General features: G+C 41.7%; 1 protein-coding gene across 1 annotated transcript in view; it reads left to right on the plus strand.

Annotated features, from left to right (window-relative positions):
• The first annotated feature begins 6841 nt into the window (after positions 1–6841).
• The window catches only part of TRAPPC10 (trafficking protein particle complex subunit 10), a 36464-nt gene continuing 27456 nt past the window's right edge, over positions 6842–15849 (plus strand). Inside the window, exon 1 of the mRNA XM_088530650.1 lies at positions 6842–6975. Within this exon, the coding sequence (XP_088386776.1) occupies positions 6885–6975 (91 nt within the window). The 5' untranslated portion in view covers positions 6842–6884. The remainder of the gene's footprint in view (positions 6976–15849) is intronic.

Here is a 15849-nt window from a genome sequence, read left to right on the forward strand (position 1 = left end):
TTTCATCTTAAGGAAGCTACAGAGCATGGCTGGAAAAGACTATAATACAGGACGTAAAGACAGTGCCCGCTTATTTGCAGCTCTGCTAGAGGACTGTGGATAGAAGTAGCATCCTCCTTTAGATATATTTACAGCCTTATTATCTGGGGAGGGAAGGGGGAGTTCACAGCAAGAATGAATTACAGATCGCTGTGTCAGAATCACAGGTTTAAAAGAAAAAGGCAAGACTGCACGTATTGCTAAAAACAGAGCAAAGAGGTGCTTTTTTTTAAAATTATGTCCAAGGACATAACCATCTCTCCCTGCTCTGTTTCTGTTTTTACAACACTGGGGCCTCATTTTACTCCCTGCCTGTCCCCACACTAAAGCACATTTCTTCAAAACTAGATCCCCATGCGCATTTAAAAACCGCCCTTTCTCTGCCCAAATTTCACCCAAGGATGCTGCATTGGTCATGGGAGAACACAGTTTTATTGATCCAGAGCAAGAAAAAACAACAGGACTTTAAGGTGAAGGGGTCTTACCTGACTATTTACTTTTGGGCACGTTCTGATGGCCTTTTAGGCCTCTTGGTAAGACTCAGTTACTCAAGTACTACCTCCAGCTTGCCAACCAGGGAGCACATGCCTAAGGTAAGCTTGCTAATTTCTAATTAATACTGCATTTTAATTTAATAGCTAATGGCTTTTGACATGTTAATTGTAAAATGAGCCTTCCCTTGATAAGCTCGGAGAAGAGTTTTTAAATAACAGTGTAACTCAATTTAAGATTCCCTCCTTCCTTCCTCCCATCAGTTTTTAATTATACCTGGGACCTATGAGATCTTTCCCAGACCAGTGTGATGGATGAACAGAAATGCTATTGCCCAGAAAATTGAATTAGGAATTTTATGGACCCGCTCATAGCAACTTCACCTGCACTCTTTCGAAGTCGGGCCCAAGTAGGAGGATAAATGAAGAGCAGCAGTAACATAATTACTGCATTACTGTGTCTGTGCAAAACCAGAATTAGCTGCTGTAGCCTTGTTTTGCAAATCTTTCCTTTAATACCTGAAGTAAATTCTAGAGATGACAGCACATCTACTTTTATAATAGTTTGTCAGGGGAAAATGAGTAGCGTCCTGAACAGACTGGAGGAAAGGCCTGTCCTTGTCCTGTGTGTGCAGAACTTAGCTGGAGAAGCACCCATGTGCGGGCCATGGGGTGTAGCTGCTACCACCCCTTAAGCAATAGTGATTTCCCTCTTGAGTGGCAGCCTGGTGCTCGATGCCTGCGGCAGGTTAAATGAACCCCTGTCTCCTTCAGGCTTCACATCTGTCTTTCAGAATAGTTTAGCTTTCCACATAAACAGGAAACAAGCCACAAACCACTTTGGGATGTGACTGCTCAAGGACTCCGCCCCAGACTCTCTCCCACTCTTGACATAAATGGAAATGAAACTCTTCTTCTCCCGGGCTGATTCACCTGCTTTTCATTTTCATGTTGCAATGGCTGCCCCTTCAGCAAACACTGCGTGCTTGGTAGAGCTAGATAATTCAAGGAGGTGGCTGCTGATGGAGCAGGAAAAGGCAGGTTCGGAGCAGCAGCCACCAAACACTCTCTGGAGAAGTGGGCGCTGCTGGCTTGGACCTTGACATTCAAGACCACTTGATCAACCCCAGGACTTGCCTGCTGGCAGCAGAAGTGTTTCCTGTTTGCAGCGCAGGTCCAAGATGGAAGTCCTGAAAATATTCTAGAGCTACAGAGATTTCTGAGCTTTAAGGGGTTTCTCTTTGTGGTGGGAACTGAACTTGTTTCTGCCAGTGGCAGGAGCTTGCTAACTGAAAAGCTGTTTGGCTTTCAGCTGAGCTGTGAAAGGCTCTAACACTACAGCACTACTGGCTAGTTTTAAATCAGCTTGGAAATACTCAGGAAATGGGCATAAATGACGCACTAAGTGAGAAGAAAAGGAGGCAAGGACAGTGATGGCTCAACTGCAAACCTGACTCCTGTGTTAGCTCTGAGTAAAAGAGGTCATGTCTACTTTTCTTTCTTTATTATTAGTGTGGCCTAAAGGCACAAAGGAGCAGTTGCTTGCAACATTGGACACCTATCACTGTTACCCTGAATGTACTTTGAATTTGTTCTTCCTTACCACGCTAGGATAAATGTGCTTGCAAAACACTCAACATCTATTTATCAGTTTAAACCATCTTCTCTTCCTACGTGCAAGGTGAGGCTGCCTGCAATAACTCAAGCAAACTGCCTCTCACAACGTTCTGGGGACGTGCAGACCGTTCACAGAAGCCCATGTCAGAAACGCACATCCGTGGATGGAGCGAAAATGCTTCTGGGGAATAGCTTTCCAATACTATTGCTATTAGATAAATTTTCAAACAAATTCAAATAATTTCAAATAATTTTCTTCTAAGAATTTGAAAAAAAAACCATAAAATTCTGGCTGTTGTTTTTAGTTAAATGATTCCTGCCTTATAATTTAAAAAGGTTTCTTTTAATAACATTCACTCTAAACAAGAATTCACTTTAGAATAGTATAAAAGCATTTTCTTCCCCATGTTCCCCATGTCAACACTTTTCCTACTTTTTTTTTTTTTTTACCTCATTGCGAGCTTTGTTAGTTTACTTAGTTAAGGATTCCTCCAGCATAAGTGCTTTCTTACACAAATTCACGAATCACAGAGGGCAGGCACCATATTTTCTGCTCCTGCAGTAGAATAACGTGAAAAGCCACTGCTAAAAGATATCAAATGGGTGTATCTGTAATTTCTGGTTTCAATGTTATCCTAACCTTAAATCCCAAAAATCTAGAGAAAGAGATGCACATGGATCAAGTGTAGAAGCATGACTGCATTTGTGTAACGAGATACATCGCATCTCGTTTTTATGAGATTCAGTGTTCTGAATAAGAGGAATTAGCTGAAAACCCTGACAAAGAGGACACCTGTTGGCAGGGTTTGCGTGTGCTTGGGAGAGGGCTATGCAGGGACGAGCCACCAGCCGGCGGCACCGCTCCACGCCGCTGGGTGCCAATAGCTTAATTCGCTTCTGCAGACTGAAAAGACATAGAACTACAAGGCTGCTTCTAGATGGGACTCCTCAATTAATTCCTCCTTTAGGATAAGGTTTCCTTGTATAAAAAGAATGTGTTTACCATTAGTAAGTAGGCGTTTTAATCCCAAACACCCTGGAGTGAATCAGAACAGCAACCGCAATGCGTTTGACTGGAAGTACATCAAAGCCAGAACGTTTCTTCCAAATTATTCATTGCCAAAATCCCCAGGATTGGAGACCCATCAGGAATGAGAAAGCCATGCAGGGAGGATTTCTCCTCTAACCTGCTCATTGGAAAGAGTCTTCCTGCAGAGATTTTCTCCAAACTTTTCTTTTCAAACCTGACTGCTGCCCAGATAATGATAAATTTAGACCTTTGAGTATCCATTCTACCTGTGAAGCAGGTATCCAGGAGGAACATTTGCACAGGCTCTGCGCCCACTTCAGCTCCTCCTCCGTTACTGCTTCACCGTTTAAAGAACAGGTTTAGTTCTGCCCTGCTAATGGGATTAGGGATAAATTTCAGGCACCCAAGGGCCAGCAAACTGACATGATGAAGTGTTTGTGCTAATTGCTTTGCTAGAGATTGTGATGAGGAATGTTTAGCGAGTGGGAATGACATTTTATTTTGCCAGACACATCAGAAGAGAACTGTAGCTGTCAACAATGGCTTCATGTCCACACCATGACTGCTTTTGTGGGTGCAAAAGTAATGCTCACTCACAGCATGTATGGTCTCCAATAAAGGCTTTTTTTAGACATGGTTCATAGAAAGGAAGAAGGAAAAGTAAAATTTCAATTGCAATTCAGGGGATCCCCTTTACCCTTTCCCACTTTTTTTTTTCTCCCCAAATGACAATCTCTTCCCTTAATTTCAATATGTAAGGTAAAGGCATAATGTTGTCAAAGTCTCTATTTCAAAATGCTTTAATTGCTCACTATATACTTTGCTATGAAACAGGAAATTATTTTCATTAGAGATCAGTCAACAAATTCACTTTCAAATATTGTTTTCTAATTAAACACCTAGGAACACAGTGAACAGTTAATGTTGGTCTCTTGTATCTTTTGGGGGGTGAAGTGGGAGGTTGTGGCAATAATTCACACGTGCGGAAGCATTTGCTTCACTTGCTGTCAAAGAGCAGCTAAGTCAGTTTTTCTTTAATGGAACCATTATACTGTGATTACAAAAGCTAAAAAAGGAGGAAAAGAAATGTATATGAAATTCTATGGCCATTAAAACTTTTAATCCCAAAGAGCTATTGATTTTTAGTTCTAATCTTAGAAAAACAGGGGAGAACCACTCTCTGCTAAAGAGGTTGTTGGAACGGATTTGTATTTATTTAATTTGGTTTTGCCTAGCTTCTCACTTGCATTGTTTAGGACTGTGCACAATCGTCTATTTAACAGGTTCTGCAAGCATGAAATGAGTTATTTTAGGGCTGACGCAGGCATTTATCATTTTCTGCACATGTAAATAACAATGTTTTGTTTCCTTTCTGCTTCAGTAAATCACAAGTTTGCCACACGCAGTACTGATACTGCAAAATTATATATAAATGCAGTGATTTCCTTCAAGGAAATTGTTGGTGTCTTGAAACATCGTGGCACCCACACGGGCGATGCACCTCGGGTACCTGCCCGGGACAGATGTGTTTATCACAAGGAGCGGCCTTGCCGCTCGTGTCACCACCAGACAACGGGCTGGAGACTCCTCTGGCTCCAAAGCAAACGCTGACCACGGAGCGCAGGGACGGGAACCTGGAAGAGCTTTTATCTGTTACCTGCCAAGGGGGCTAAGGACAATGGCAGGGACGCAGTTCTCTCCACTCTATTTCATTCCATCCAAAGGGAGAACGGATTTGGTTGTCCCTATGCAATGACAGAGTGCTGGTGTCCAGCCTCTCACCTGAAAATGAGGACCATGTCCCATGCCCCATGCTTTATGTAAATGCCTAGGTAAGATTCAAAGTTAAGGGCTTGTAGAGACTTTTGTATTTGACTGCACTTTAGAAATGATTCTTGTTCTAACTAAGGAGGGAGAGAAGTCCTGAACAAATGGACAAAGTAACCTCAGACCAAAACAGTAGGCTAAAGACAGAGATAAGAGCGGATAAAACTGGAACACATCACAGGGATGCTGTTGGTATTTCCAAAACAAATGTTATGAGGCCAGGAAACAAAGAATCGACATTGCACTTAAGTGTGATGGTTTTTCTTTTTTCCTTTTCTTAAAACAAATGGATTGCTGGTAATATGTGTACACTCAAAGAACCTTGGCATTAATGTCACTGTAAAATAAACATACAATTATGGTTGATATATAGATGTTTATAGTCCTGCCTTAGAGTACATTTGCTTTTATATGCGACTGCGATGCTTTTCATTTTTACCCTTTGTGGTAGAATAGCTTGAGCATGCTCTTCTGTGTGTGTGTGTGTGTGTGTGTGTATAAAATAAGGCAGTGAATCCTCCATTTGGTGTTTTCGATTCTGAAGAAACTGCACAGTAAGCTTCAGTAAAAATATAAGAAATCAGACTATGGTAACATTCTGTCAGTTTTATTAATTGTGGTGCCCTTGTACATTTATTCTCCACAAACATCCAAGTATATATGTGGAATATACATCATAATCTGATCCAACGTAAGTATAATAGTGCATTACCGCTATGCCTTTAATAACTCACAGTGTGTATCTTTGAAGTGGTAGGGCAATATTCACTGCTATTACATTGCTCCAGAACAGAAATAAACTTATGGCTCTGCCTCCTTTGCATGAGCTGGTTATGCACTTCCCTCTCATTCCACATACCCCCCTCCACTCATTCACCAGCCCAGATATTTTCCGATTTTTTCCCTATTCCCTCTACCCTCCTCCTGCTCTTCTCCCTGCCCTCGCTCTCCATACACCCCCTCTCCCTTCCCTCAGGGCTTCCACACTCCTAGACCACGGCTGGTGAATTACAACATCCACCATCTGTTGCCTGATTCACCACGATACATCTTCAAGGTGACCTGCTACAGGGCCGCTTTCCGTATTTGAGAATACGATCCCTAATGCGCTTACTCCCACCGAACTAGCTGAGCTGGCAGGCGCCAACAAACACGGTTTAGGCTTTGAAAGCAGGACTGGATGAGTGCTATGCACTACTTTTATTTTTCCTAGAAAGATCAAAAGAGTTTAAAAAAAAGTGTTTTCCATGCTGCCATAAGGAATTACTTGAAGGCAGTGATTTGAGGCTTAAATCCCTTCGGGAAATCCGATTTATTCTCGGCCCGCAACGATTAGTCCTGCTTATTTTCCTTCTCACACAGTAAGGGTCTCAACGTGACAAAGCTCGTTAGGGCGATGCAAACTTTAATTAAAGGCATTCACGGCTTTGGGGCCGGCTCGCGCGATCCCCGGCTCCCTGCCGCCTCAGAGCGAGGGGCTGCGGGGGCCGCTCCCCCCCGCCCTAAGCAGCGCCCCCACTAACGACCCCCACAGCTCCCGGCTAACGGCCGCTAACGGCCGCGCGCGCGGGCACGCCCACGCCGCTGCGCGCATGCGCCGCCTCCCCCGGCCCGCCGCGCTGCTTTAAGGCGCGGCCCCGCCCCTCGGCGCTCCCCGGAAGCGGTAGCGCTCGGCGGGTGATCCAGGAAGCGGATGAGCGCGCGCGCCTTCCCCTGCGGAGCGGCGCTGCGGGCGGCGGCGGCGGCGGCGCGGGGGGGGTCCCGAGGCGGCGCGCCCGGCCTGGCCCCACGGCGGCGGCGGCGGCGAGAGCGGGAACAGCGCCGCGCTTCCCATGGCGCCGAGCGGGCGGGGGCGCCGGGGCTGAGGACCCCGCCCGCCCATGGACGCCGCGGCGGCGGCAGCCGCCGGGCAGCAGGGCGGGGAGAAGCCGCCGGTGATCTACACCATGGAGAACAAGCCCATCGTCACCTGTGAGTGCCGGCGCCTCCCCCCGCGGCGGCCGGTAACGGCTCGCGCCGGGGCAGCAGCGACCGGGGGGCGGCCCCTCCCCTCCAGGCGGCGACGTTAACGGCTCGCGCTTGGCCGCAGCGGCCGGGGGGCGGGTTGCCGGGGGGAGGCGGCGGTTTCTCGGGGCCCCGCAGGGAGCGGCTGCGCTGAGGGGGAGGCCAGGCGGGCTCGGAGCGGGCAGCGCTACTCTGTGGCTGCCGCTTTGGCTGCAGAAAATGGCACTTCGGGGGTGCCCTGCTGCCGTTGCGCCCTCCCCTCGTCCTTTTCTGTTTAACTAGTCTTTATGTCTCTAGGCAAAATTTGGGTCTGTTTTCCTATGTTTCAGGGCTGCGGTAACAGGGATTTCGCTGTTTTGCTTACAGGTGTTTAGAGATTGACATGCTGCAATAAAATGTAACCTCTCCAGACTTCTTGCCAGGGAGTTCTGTGCAAGTTTGCCCTGGTTAGGAAGGGTAGCATCAGGCTTTCTGAGGAGGAGGGATTCTCGATGACATTTTACCCAGTGGCATTATAAGTTAATCCTTAATTACCAGGATTTATTTATTTATTTATTTATTTTTACTCTGAGACAGTTTAGTTAACAAACAAAATTGTGTGGTTCCAATAATGAATTAGTTCTCACGGGTGTCAGTGACAGGCTGCTGGAGCACGTGGATGTGGGTCCTGTTGGGAAGTGTGAGTTCTCTTGCAGGATAGAGATTTGTGTGCAAAGGTTCCTTAAAGCAAACATAGGAACTGAATAGTACGGCTGGGAGTTCGTTCATAGGTGGCCCCAATCCCAGCAAGCATTTTCATCCTTCAGATTTTCAGAGGTAATTCCATTCAGATTGCAGGGAAAGAAAGCAGAAAAAAAAAGCTAAACAAACATGTTTTGGTCAGGTTTGTCATCTGCTCTTCCGAGTAGAGTTGATAGCTTCTGAACAGACTGATTCAGCAAGCCCCAGTATTCTAGGATGTGTGGTGCAGATGTGTGCTTCTAATAAAATTCTGAAATATGTTCAATGTGTTTGAAGATCTGCTTGTTTTATCAAAACATTGAATACTTTGTCCCGCTTCAAGACTCTTTTGAAATCCATTTCATTCAGGTTAAAGTTTCTACATATATGAAAATATATGAAGAATATGGTTGCTTCCCTTGTAGGTGCTATGCTAGTGCTCTAGGGTGAAATTGATTTTAGATTTGCTGTTTTTATCTTGTATTTAGAACTAGAGTATGTCTGAGTTGAGTAGAGAATGAGTGTGTTTGGGTTGTGGTGTGGTGTCAGTCTTTGCTATTTCTTTATAATCTGAATCTCTAAAATCAACTTTCAGTCTGTCAGAGTGCATGTAACTTTCCCTCAGACTTTATGTATTTATTTACTTATTTTTTGGAACTAATAAAGGAATTTCTGACCTCTTATTGCCAGGAGATATTCAGAGTTCCAAGTGTTCAATTTCCTCAGGCTTTACTCAAGCAAAATTACCTGCTGCTTAAAAATAACTCTTTGAGTTTCATGTAGTGAGTGTGTTTTGTGGTTACAAAAGGTGAACTCTTGAACCTCACAAGAAATGAATGTTAAGTATTGCTTGTATGCCTCGCTACTGGACTGAAGTAATCATTTCTGGGACTGTGAAAGTATGAACAAGCATGACAGCATCCCTTGTTGATTGGCCTTGGACTGAGACATTTGAATTCACAGTATAAAGCTTGCTAAGCAGAAGAAATGTCTTCTCTATTGAATATAGCAATGGTGACTTGCTACTCCTCCTTTTCCCCAATGAAAAACTCTACTTTTAGAGTAGCAGCAATGCATTTTGCTTTATTTCATTTCTCCTTCATCCACAGAATAGTACTTAAAGGCCATGGAAGTTCAAATAAATGCATTCCAGAAAATTATGGCTTTTATTTGAGGGAAAGCTTTTCTGACAGTTATACAGCAAGTGATTTATGAACAGTTGAAGTTTGATCTTGGAGGAGGAGAATTGTTGTTTCGATATTGGTTTCTTGGAGAGTGCATTCAAAGCCAGTTGCTCAACAAATAGAGCTTGACTATGCTTGGTTGTCCTGGTGTCAAACAGTCTGGGGTGGCTGTCCCACCTAGCAGGTGTACATGAGTGGGAAACAAGAGTTGCAAAAGAGACCACTTTTTTGACTATGTGCAAGAAAAGTGAAGGTCAAGTGAGGCTGTACCTCAAACTAGTAAGTATTTCCTTTTACGACCAGTTTTAGATGTGCTTCTGGCAAGTTTTGGCTGTTAGTAATTAAAAACTGTTGAGAGAGATTTTTTTGTTGAATGAAGCTTATTTTCAACATGCTGAGTTAATATCTGAGTGATGTTCTCTAAAAAAATGCTTTTGCATCATGTAATTTGTGGAATGGAAATAAATTTAAGAATGCTCTGAAAACACTGCTTCTGTTTACACTGTTTACAAAGCTAGTAAAGAAAGTTATTCTTTCAGAGCTTTCAGAGTTATTCTATGAGTGAGTTTGCATTGTAAAAGTAATTTGGCATGTTGGTAAGATCCTGAATTGAGCTTTATTTGTTCCTTAATGTGGAAGATAATGTTAGGAAGTTTGTGCTATTCTATACATACCTGAGTATATTTTCAAGTGATATTCCTTTTTAAACTTTCACAGAAGTACTTTTGTGCATGGGAGATCTGTTTGCATTAGAATAGTTATCCCTTTCTGGATAGGTAAGTCAGTCTGAGCTTTCTTGGATTTCTAATCTAGTCCTTGGGAGTACAAAGAGGGTGAGACTTTCAAGGTACTAACGCATTTTGTTGCTTTTGTTCAGAATTGGGGAGTTGGGATGATATTTCTAAAATTCACTTCCATTTCAGTGTGGAATTTTATATAAGGCTACTGTATCCGGACACTTGCTATTTTACAGTTGTAAAATTTTCTGCTTAACACAACTGCAGATTTTTGCTTAACACAACTGCAGATTTCTGGTAGAAAAAAGACAGTAACTGCAGGAGTAAGCCTGACAGACAATTTAAGAAGGAATTAAAATCTGTTTCCTGAAGTTGTAATTTCAAGGGGAGTGTAGGTAAGATTACGTAGATATCTATTCTTAACATTTGAAATGAAAAATGAAGAACAGAGATCTTTTCAAACTTGTGGGCTTAGTAATGTACTTGCAGTTTACCTCTTTTTTGTTTTGCTTAGCTTTTGTATCTTTTAAAAATATGTTTAGGAGCAAATATAAAAATACTAACTTAAGTATAAAAATTCTTGCAAGGTGGGATGATTGCTCAGGAACTCTAGAAAGTGAGGAAAATGAGAAACCTGAAAATAAGCTTTACAAATGAGAACTCCAAAGTGTATTCCCAGTTTTTTTTTTTTCCTTTGAAAAGGCGATCTTTATTATTCTGCTCTCTCCACATATAATATGCTTCTATAGACTCTAAAGACCTGGACTAATAATCTGTAGACTCAGACTTTCTATACTGAAATACAGTAAAAAATATTTTCCCTGGTATTTAGGAATGGCAGGTTGCCTGTATATTTGTAAGAGACAACACTGGTGCAGTAACTGCATCAATGCAATCTTTAAGTTTTCCCCCATATGTCCTGGCTTGTGACTGTAGAAGTAAAAATGGTAGCCTCTGTATGGCTTGTATATTTGATTCCAGTTGTGATATAGTTTTTGTTTATGTATTCTTCTCGTGTAGTTACTGTCAAGAAATAATTTTGGCCTAGGGCTTTGTATCCAGGTGTGTTAGCCTTATGCTTATGGTGTCCGCTTTATTGGCAAAAAAGATATATTTATTAAAGCATCTACAGTAATGGATTTCAGCTAGGTAAACTGCCTAACTATAAAAAACATGTAGAGAAATTTTCTTTGGGCATATTATATTTGTGGTTATGAAAAAGTAATGTTTTCACAGAAAGATGCAGTTTCTCCCACTTCTCCCTTTTCTCAGAGTGGCAGTACCCATGTATTATTAAATCATTCTCATTAGTTAGGTTTGAGTGCCATGATGACTCCTTTCCAAATTAGTTTGAATTTTTATATTGTCTGTCTTTACTACACTGTAAATCCAGTGGAGAGCCTTACCACTCAGCTGCGGTTGTTTACTCTGGGAAGTTACCTTTCAAGCAATCATTTGGAGTTGGTAATAGTTTATCTTCATGGCTGCTGGAACTTGTATATTTACTAAGCGATTTCAGTCAGTGTGAGATTTGAAGAGGCAAGTTGAGCAATTGCATCAGAGCATCAGATATAAGGAACTTGGGTAGTTTCTCTGAAATATTGAGCTGAAATAATCTTTTTTAAAAATGCAGATGACTTTTCTCGAAAGTCTGAATGGTGTTGCATCTTTCTCATGAAGCAAATTGGAAGCTTAATGTTTCAAAAGCTTTCTGAAATTGTATGAGAGACTTTTTTTTTTTTTTTTGGCAAATACATATTAGCAAAAGGTTTAGATGAAATAGTGTGTCCTTAGCTGGTTGGCTTGCATTTAAGTTATTAGCTTTATCTGTACAAAGAGCAGGTTGACTCAGATAATCCTGTAAAGTGATTTAACAGGTTCTTCAGAGCTTTCCTATCAAACTCTTCTTCTGTGATTATTTTCATGTAGTTCTTAACATTTCCATGTCAATTTGTAGCGTCTAATTGTCATGTGTGCCTGTATATGTTTTTTCTCACTGTTAGTTGTCTGTCCAAGTAGAAATTTGTGTGTTCCTTAGTATGTGGAAAGAAGGAAAAAAGAATCACTTTCATCCAGTTCTTCTTGAGAAGATGTTGTAATACATCCATAGCAAAGCCATCAGAAAAATCGATGGAAACTTTGCCAGTGTCTGTAAGATAAGAATAAGCAGAAGAGGTTACTCTGATCAAAGGGGAGGTGGGAAGAGTTATGTCTTGTCTTTTTTCTCAGGGAAAATGTTTAATGTTCGCCTTTAAGCCTCCTGTTCTAGTACTCGAAGAACTTGATTCAAAGTTCTTCTGTTACTAGTACAGAGAGATAATAAAAGTGGTATCAGGCAAGAAGTGACACATAGCCCAAATGGTTTGAATGGTTTCCAGCTAGTAAAACTTTAAATAAATAAAATAGAACACCCCTCCTCAGCCCCGGTATCATATATATATATATTTTTCCCCTGTTCTCAAATAGGACTCACATGTGCAATTGCACCGTCTGGTTGATTCAATATTACTTTATAGTATATACCTTAAAACATATGTCAAGAAAAATTTTGTTCTTGTTAGTGTTTACCCCTAATTATTAGATTTACTGATATGACAATAAATAAGGTTTTAAAGCTTGCTAAAGATTTTTCTTCTATGGGCTTCTAGTGAATCAAGTAAGACTTTATATAGTGATCCAGTTGTTTTCTGTTCTGATCTTTAGACCTTTTCTGAAAGTGAACCAGGAAGAGGGAAGAAACCTAAAAACAATCCCTCCCAAAACCTTGGGCGAAGCTGCAGATAGTAGGCAAGTAAACTTGAAAAAGCATTAATGGCAGAACTTTTTACTAATGGAGAATAAATGGCCTCAGAAAAGGTAGCCTTGAGTGCTATTTGGGAATAAAATCCAAGTCAGCCTACTCTGTCGGCTTGGACTGAACTTGTTTAGAGGTGTATTTTGGAGCTTTTTAGCACAGGCCACAGGGTTTGTTGTTATCAAGGTAAAATATTTGTCTGCCTTAGTCATCTGAGACCAGGAGCCTGTTCTTAACAGTGCCTGCATAGTTAGTGGGTTGGCGCAGTTTCCTCCAGAGGAAGATACTATTGTTGGATATTCAGATACTGTAGTGGCAAAGCCTATGTGCATCTAAAATTTATAGAGGGTTAGAAAAATAATGTCGTTTTTAGGATTTTGGTGTTTTCTAGGCACGTATGAAACTAAAAAGTGTCAATATTTTACTGGGCTTTTTATCAGACAGCTATTACAAAGTGAATGCTTGTTCCTTTTGAGGATTGTTGCGAGGCTGTCATTGTGATTCTCACATCAGGCTTGGTAAAACTCTAAAGTTGCAGTGTGCTTCATTTGTGTTTGCTTTCTGGGCACAGGCCTGTTTGTCTTGCTTTATCTTTGTCAAGTACTTCAATGTGGTGAAGGGCATACCTTCTCAACCTTAATGTGGTGGAAAGAAAGGAACCCTGCATGCTCCCTCCTTTCTGCCCATTCTCCAGAAGGGTTTCTGTTGAAGTTATAGCATTTGAATATTACTGCGGAATTACTGCAAGTGATGCAGCTCCAAGCATGGGGTAGTTTTGTGCTTTCTTGTTTTGTGTGTGTGTTGCTATTCATCTGGGAGGTGGATGGACTGAGATACCCATGCTACAAAAGCTGAGAAGGTTATCTGCATTCTAGAGACTATGCATTGTCAGGTGCTTAGGCATCCTGACACACTATTCTTTTAAAAAGAAACAAAACAAATACCTTTGAAGCAATCCTTAGTTTCTGCAGGCTTTTGGATTTGCTGCAGCTTAAATTCCAGAATTAGGTGTGTTTTCAGAACATTTCCTCCAAAATTTGGTTACATGCAAGGAAAACTACATTTTCACATTAATAACTAGTCCCGTTGATATTTGTTCTGCGTCAATACTTTGCTAATGGTGACTTAATTTTTAGTGTTTTTCGAGATGGGTTGGCTCGAATTTGCTGATTACAGCAGATACAGGGTCCAGTTGATCAGAGCTCAAAATGTTATGATCTGTTAGGTTCTCGTAATTTATAGAAGCATTTGCTCTGTGTTTAAAGATACCTGATGTATTTTGCTTTCTATGTCTGTTTTCCCTTTCCTTCTAGTTCTTGAGTCTTGCCTTGATTTTTTTTTTTGTGCATTTTATATGCTATCATGGCCAATGCAGGAGGGGGGAAAAAAAGAACTACTAGCTAGTTTTGAAACTTTTAATTTTTCTTAAGATCCCAATGTGGCGGGATTGTCTGTAATAGCAGGATACTTGAGCATCATGGTTTAGAGGTTCCTCTATGTTCTGGATCAATCCTTTTCACTCAAAATGTGAAGTTCTGAGGCCTGCACCTGCAGGATTTTTAGGGGCAATGTGGAAAGACTCTTATGCTCCAGAGGTAAAATACACAAGTGTTCCTCTAGTTCAGGTCCCAAGCTTCCTAGATTATTATGTGATGTGGTCAGCCTGCTGTTGCTAAACCACTGAGCTATGTTTCACTCTGTGGGCAGTAGTGAGTTGCAAATCAACACACTATTCTCTGTGGTCCAGCTCACTGAGCTATTGTAGCCTGCTGTGAGGTAACATTATGATTAAAATGCTTTAGACACTTATGTGTAGTCTTAAATTTAAGGTTTGGTATAGTATGCTTAATTTGGAATAGGCTGCAGGTGGAGGGTCAAGAATAAAATGTTTGATCTGTACCTTTCTGGAGACTTCAGGCTAAAGTACTAATAGAGTTCTTTTTCTATTTTGGGAAACTATCGCTGAAAAATAGTCTTTGTGTTCAGAGGTTAAAATCTGGCTGCGTATTTCAGCTTTTAAATGGACTTTTTTAAAAAAACATATATATATATATATGCAGACAAAATTGCGCTAATGGCTGGTAATCAGAGTAGTGCGTGTAAGAAGATTGGGAAAAGGTGAGTGACCTAGAAAGGGGGTTTACAAAACAAGTAAAATTTCCTTAACTAATGCACAAGTAGTTCTGCCTCTGTGCCAAGATATGTGATTGTGTGATGGGAGGGAGAAGGAGGAATGTCAGGTGCTTCTGCAGCCCTTGTGCCCTGTTTCACAGGAAAAGATAGCTCCCTGTTCAGGTTGAGCTATGAAATAGAGGATGACTACAAAAGACAGTAGAAGGAGAAATACCAGGGAATAGCAGAGTTGTTTGTATTCCTGTTTAAAATCTTAAGCTCAGGAAATCCTTGGAAGGAGAAGGGGGAGTGGAGAGAGTGCAGCCTCTGTAGGAGAAAATAAAGGTTTTCTTACTAATTTGTGGTCTCAGGCAGAGGGTAATAGAGTCAGCCGAAGATGAAAAAGGCAGTGAAGAGGAGCTATGTGGAAGAGAGTGATAGCTGTCGTAGCTTCAGGGCAGCATACAGATGAGAGATTCAGTAAGTGATATTGTGAAACTAGGATGGGTCAGATTATTACCCCATCTTTAGAAAGGGTACATGATGTAACAGATTTTAACGCTATGCTCAAGTGCAGTGTTTCTGACCTTATTCCTGTCTCACTTAGATGCGTCTGTCAGTAGTCAAATGTTACCTCTTTCCTTGTTAAGGTTCATGAACAGCCATTTGGGCTTTATACACTGGTTTGTGTGTTGCAAAGTCAGCCTGCTTCCAGTTAGAACCTTGTTTCTGCATCTGCCATCTCTTTGCTCAAAGATGTAAGTGCCATCAGATTTTGGAAGATTATTTTAAACTATCTCCCTCTCATGTTCTCTTTGTCCCCTAAAGAAAGAACAGAATTTAAGGGTTGATATTGGTAGGTTGCAGATAATGCACATTTTGTCTTTTTTGGTAGGCTGGTTACTCAAGTGGCATTCAGATTGGATGCAGTTGCTCACAAGCTGCGTGTAGTTTCAGTACTCAAGCGTGGCCCAAAGCTCAAGTGGTTACAGAGCAGCCAGAGCTGTTGCGCAGTGTTAATGGGCCTGACCTTTCTGGAAGCAGTGAGCATAGGCCTTTAGTAGGCAGGGAGCCACTTCGGATTCACAGCAGCCCCAAGTAGCAGAGAAAGGAGGGAGAGGAGTAGCTGAATCTAGTAAGGTGCAAAATTCTGCTGATTTTCTCACGGTAGGCACAACTGCAAAATGTAGTGAATTGCTGTCTAACTATCCTTCCGTCTTTTGAAGGCTAAAACCTTGAGGTCTTCTAAATGTACTGTGTTTGGCTACTAACTCTGGCTGAAGATTTTTTGTTT

The sequence above is a fragment of the Tinamus guttatus genome, unplaced genomic scaffold, assembly GCF_059628265.1.
Source record: "Tinamus guttatus ecotype Peru unplaced genomic scaffold, ASM5962826v1 Tinamus_guttatus_pri_ptg000384l, whole genome shotgun sequence".
NCBI classification, from domain to species: domain Eukaryota; kingdom Metazoa; phylum Chordata; class Aves; order Tinamiformes; family Tinamidae; genus Tinamus; species Tinamus guttatus.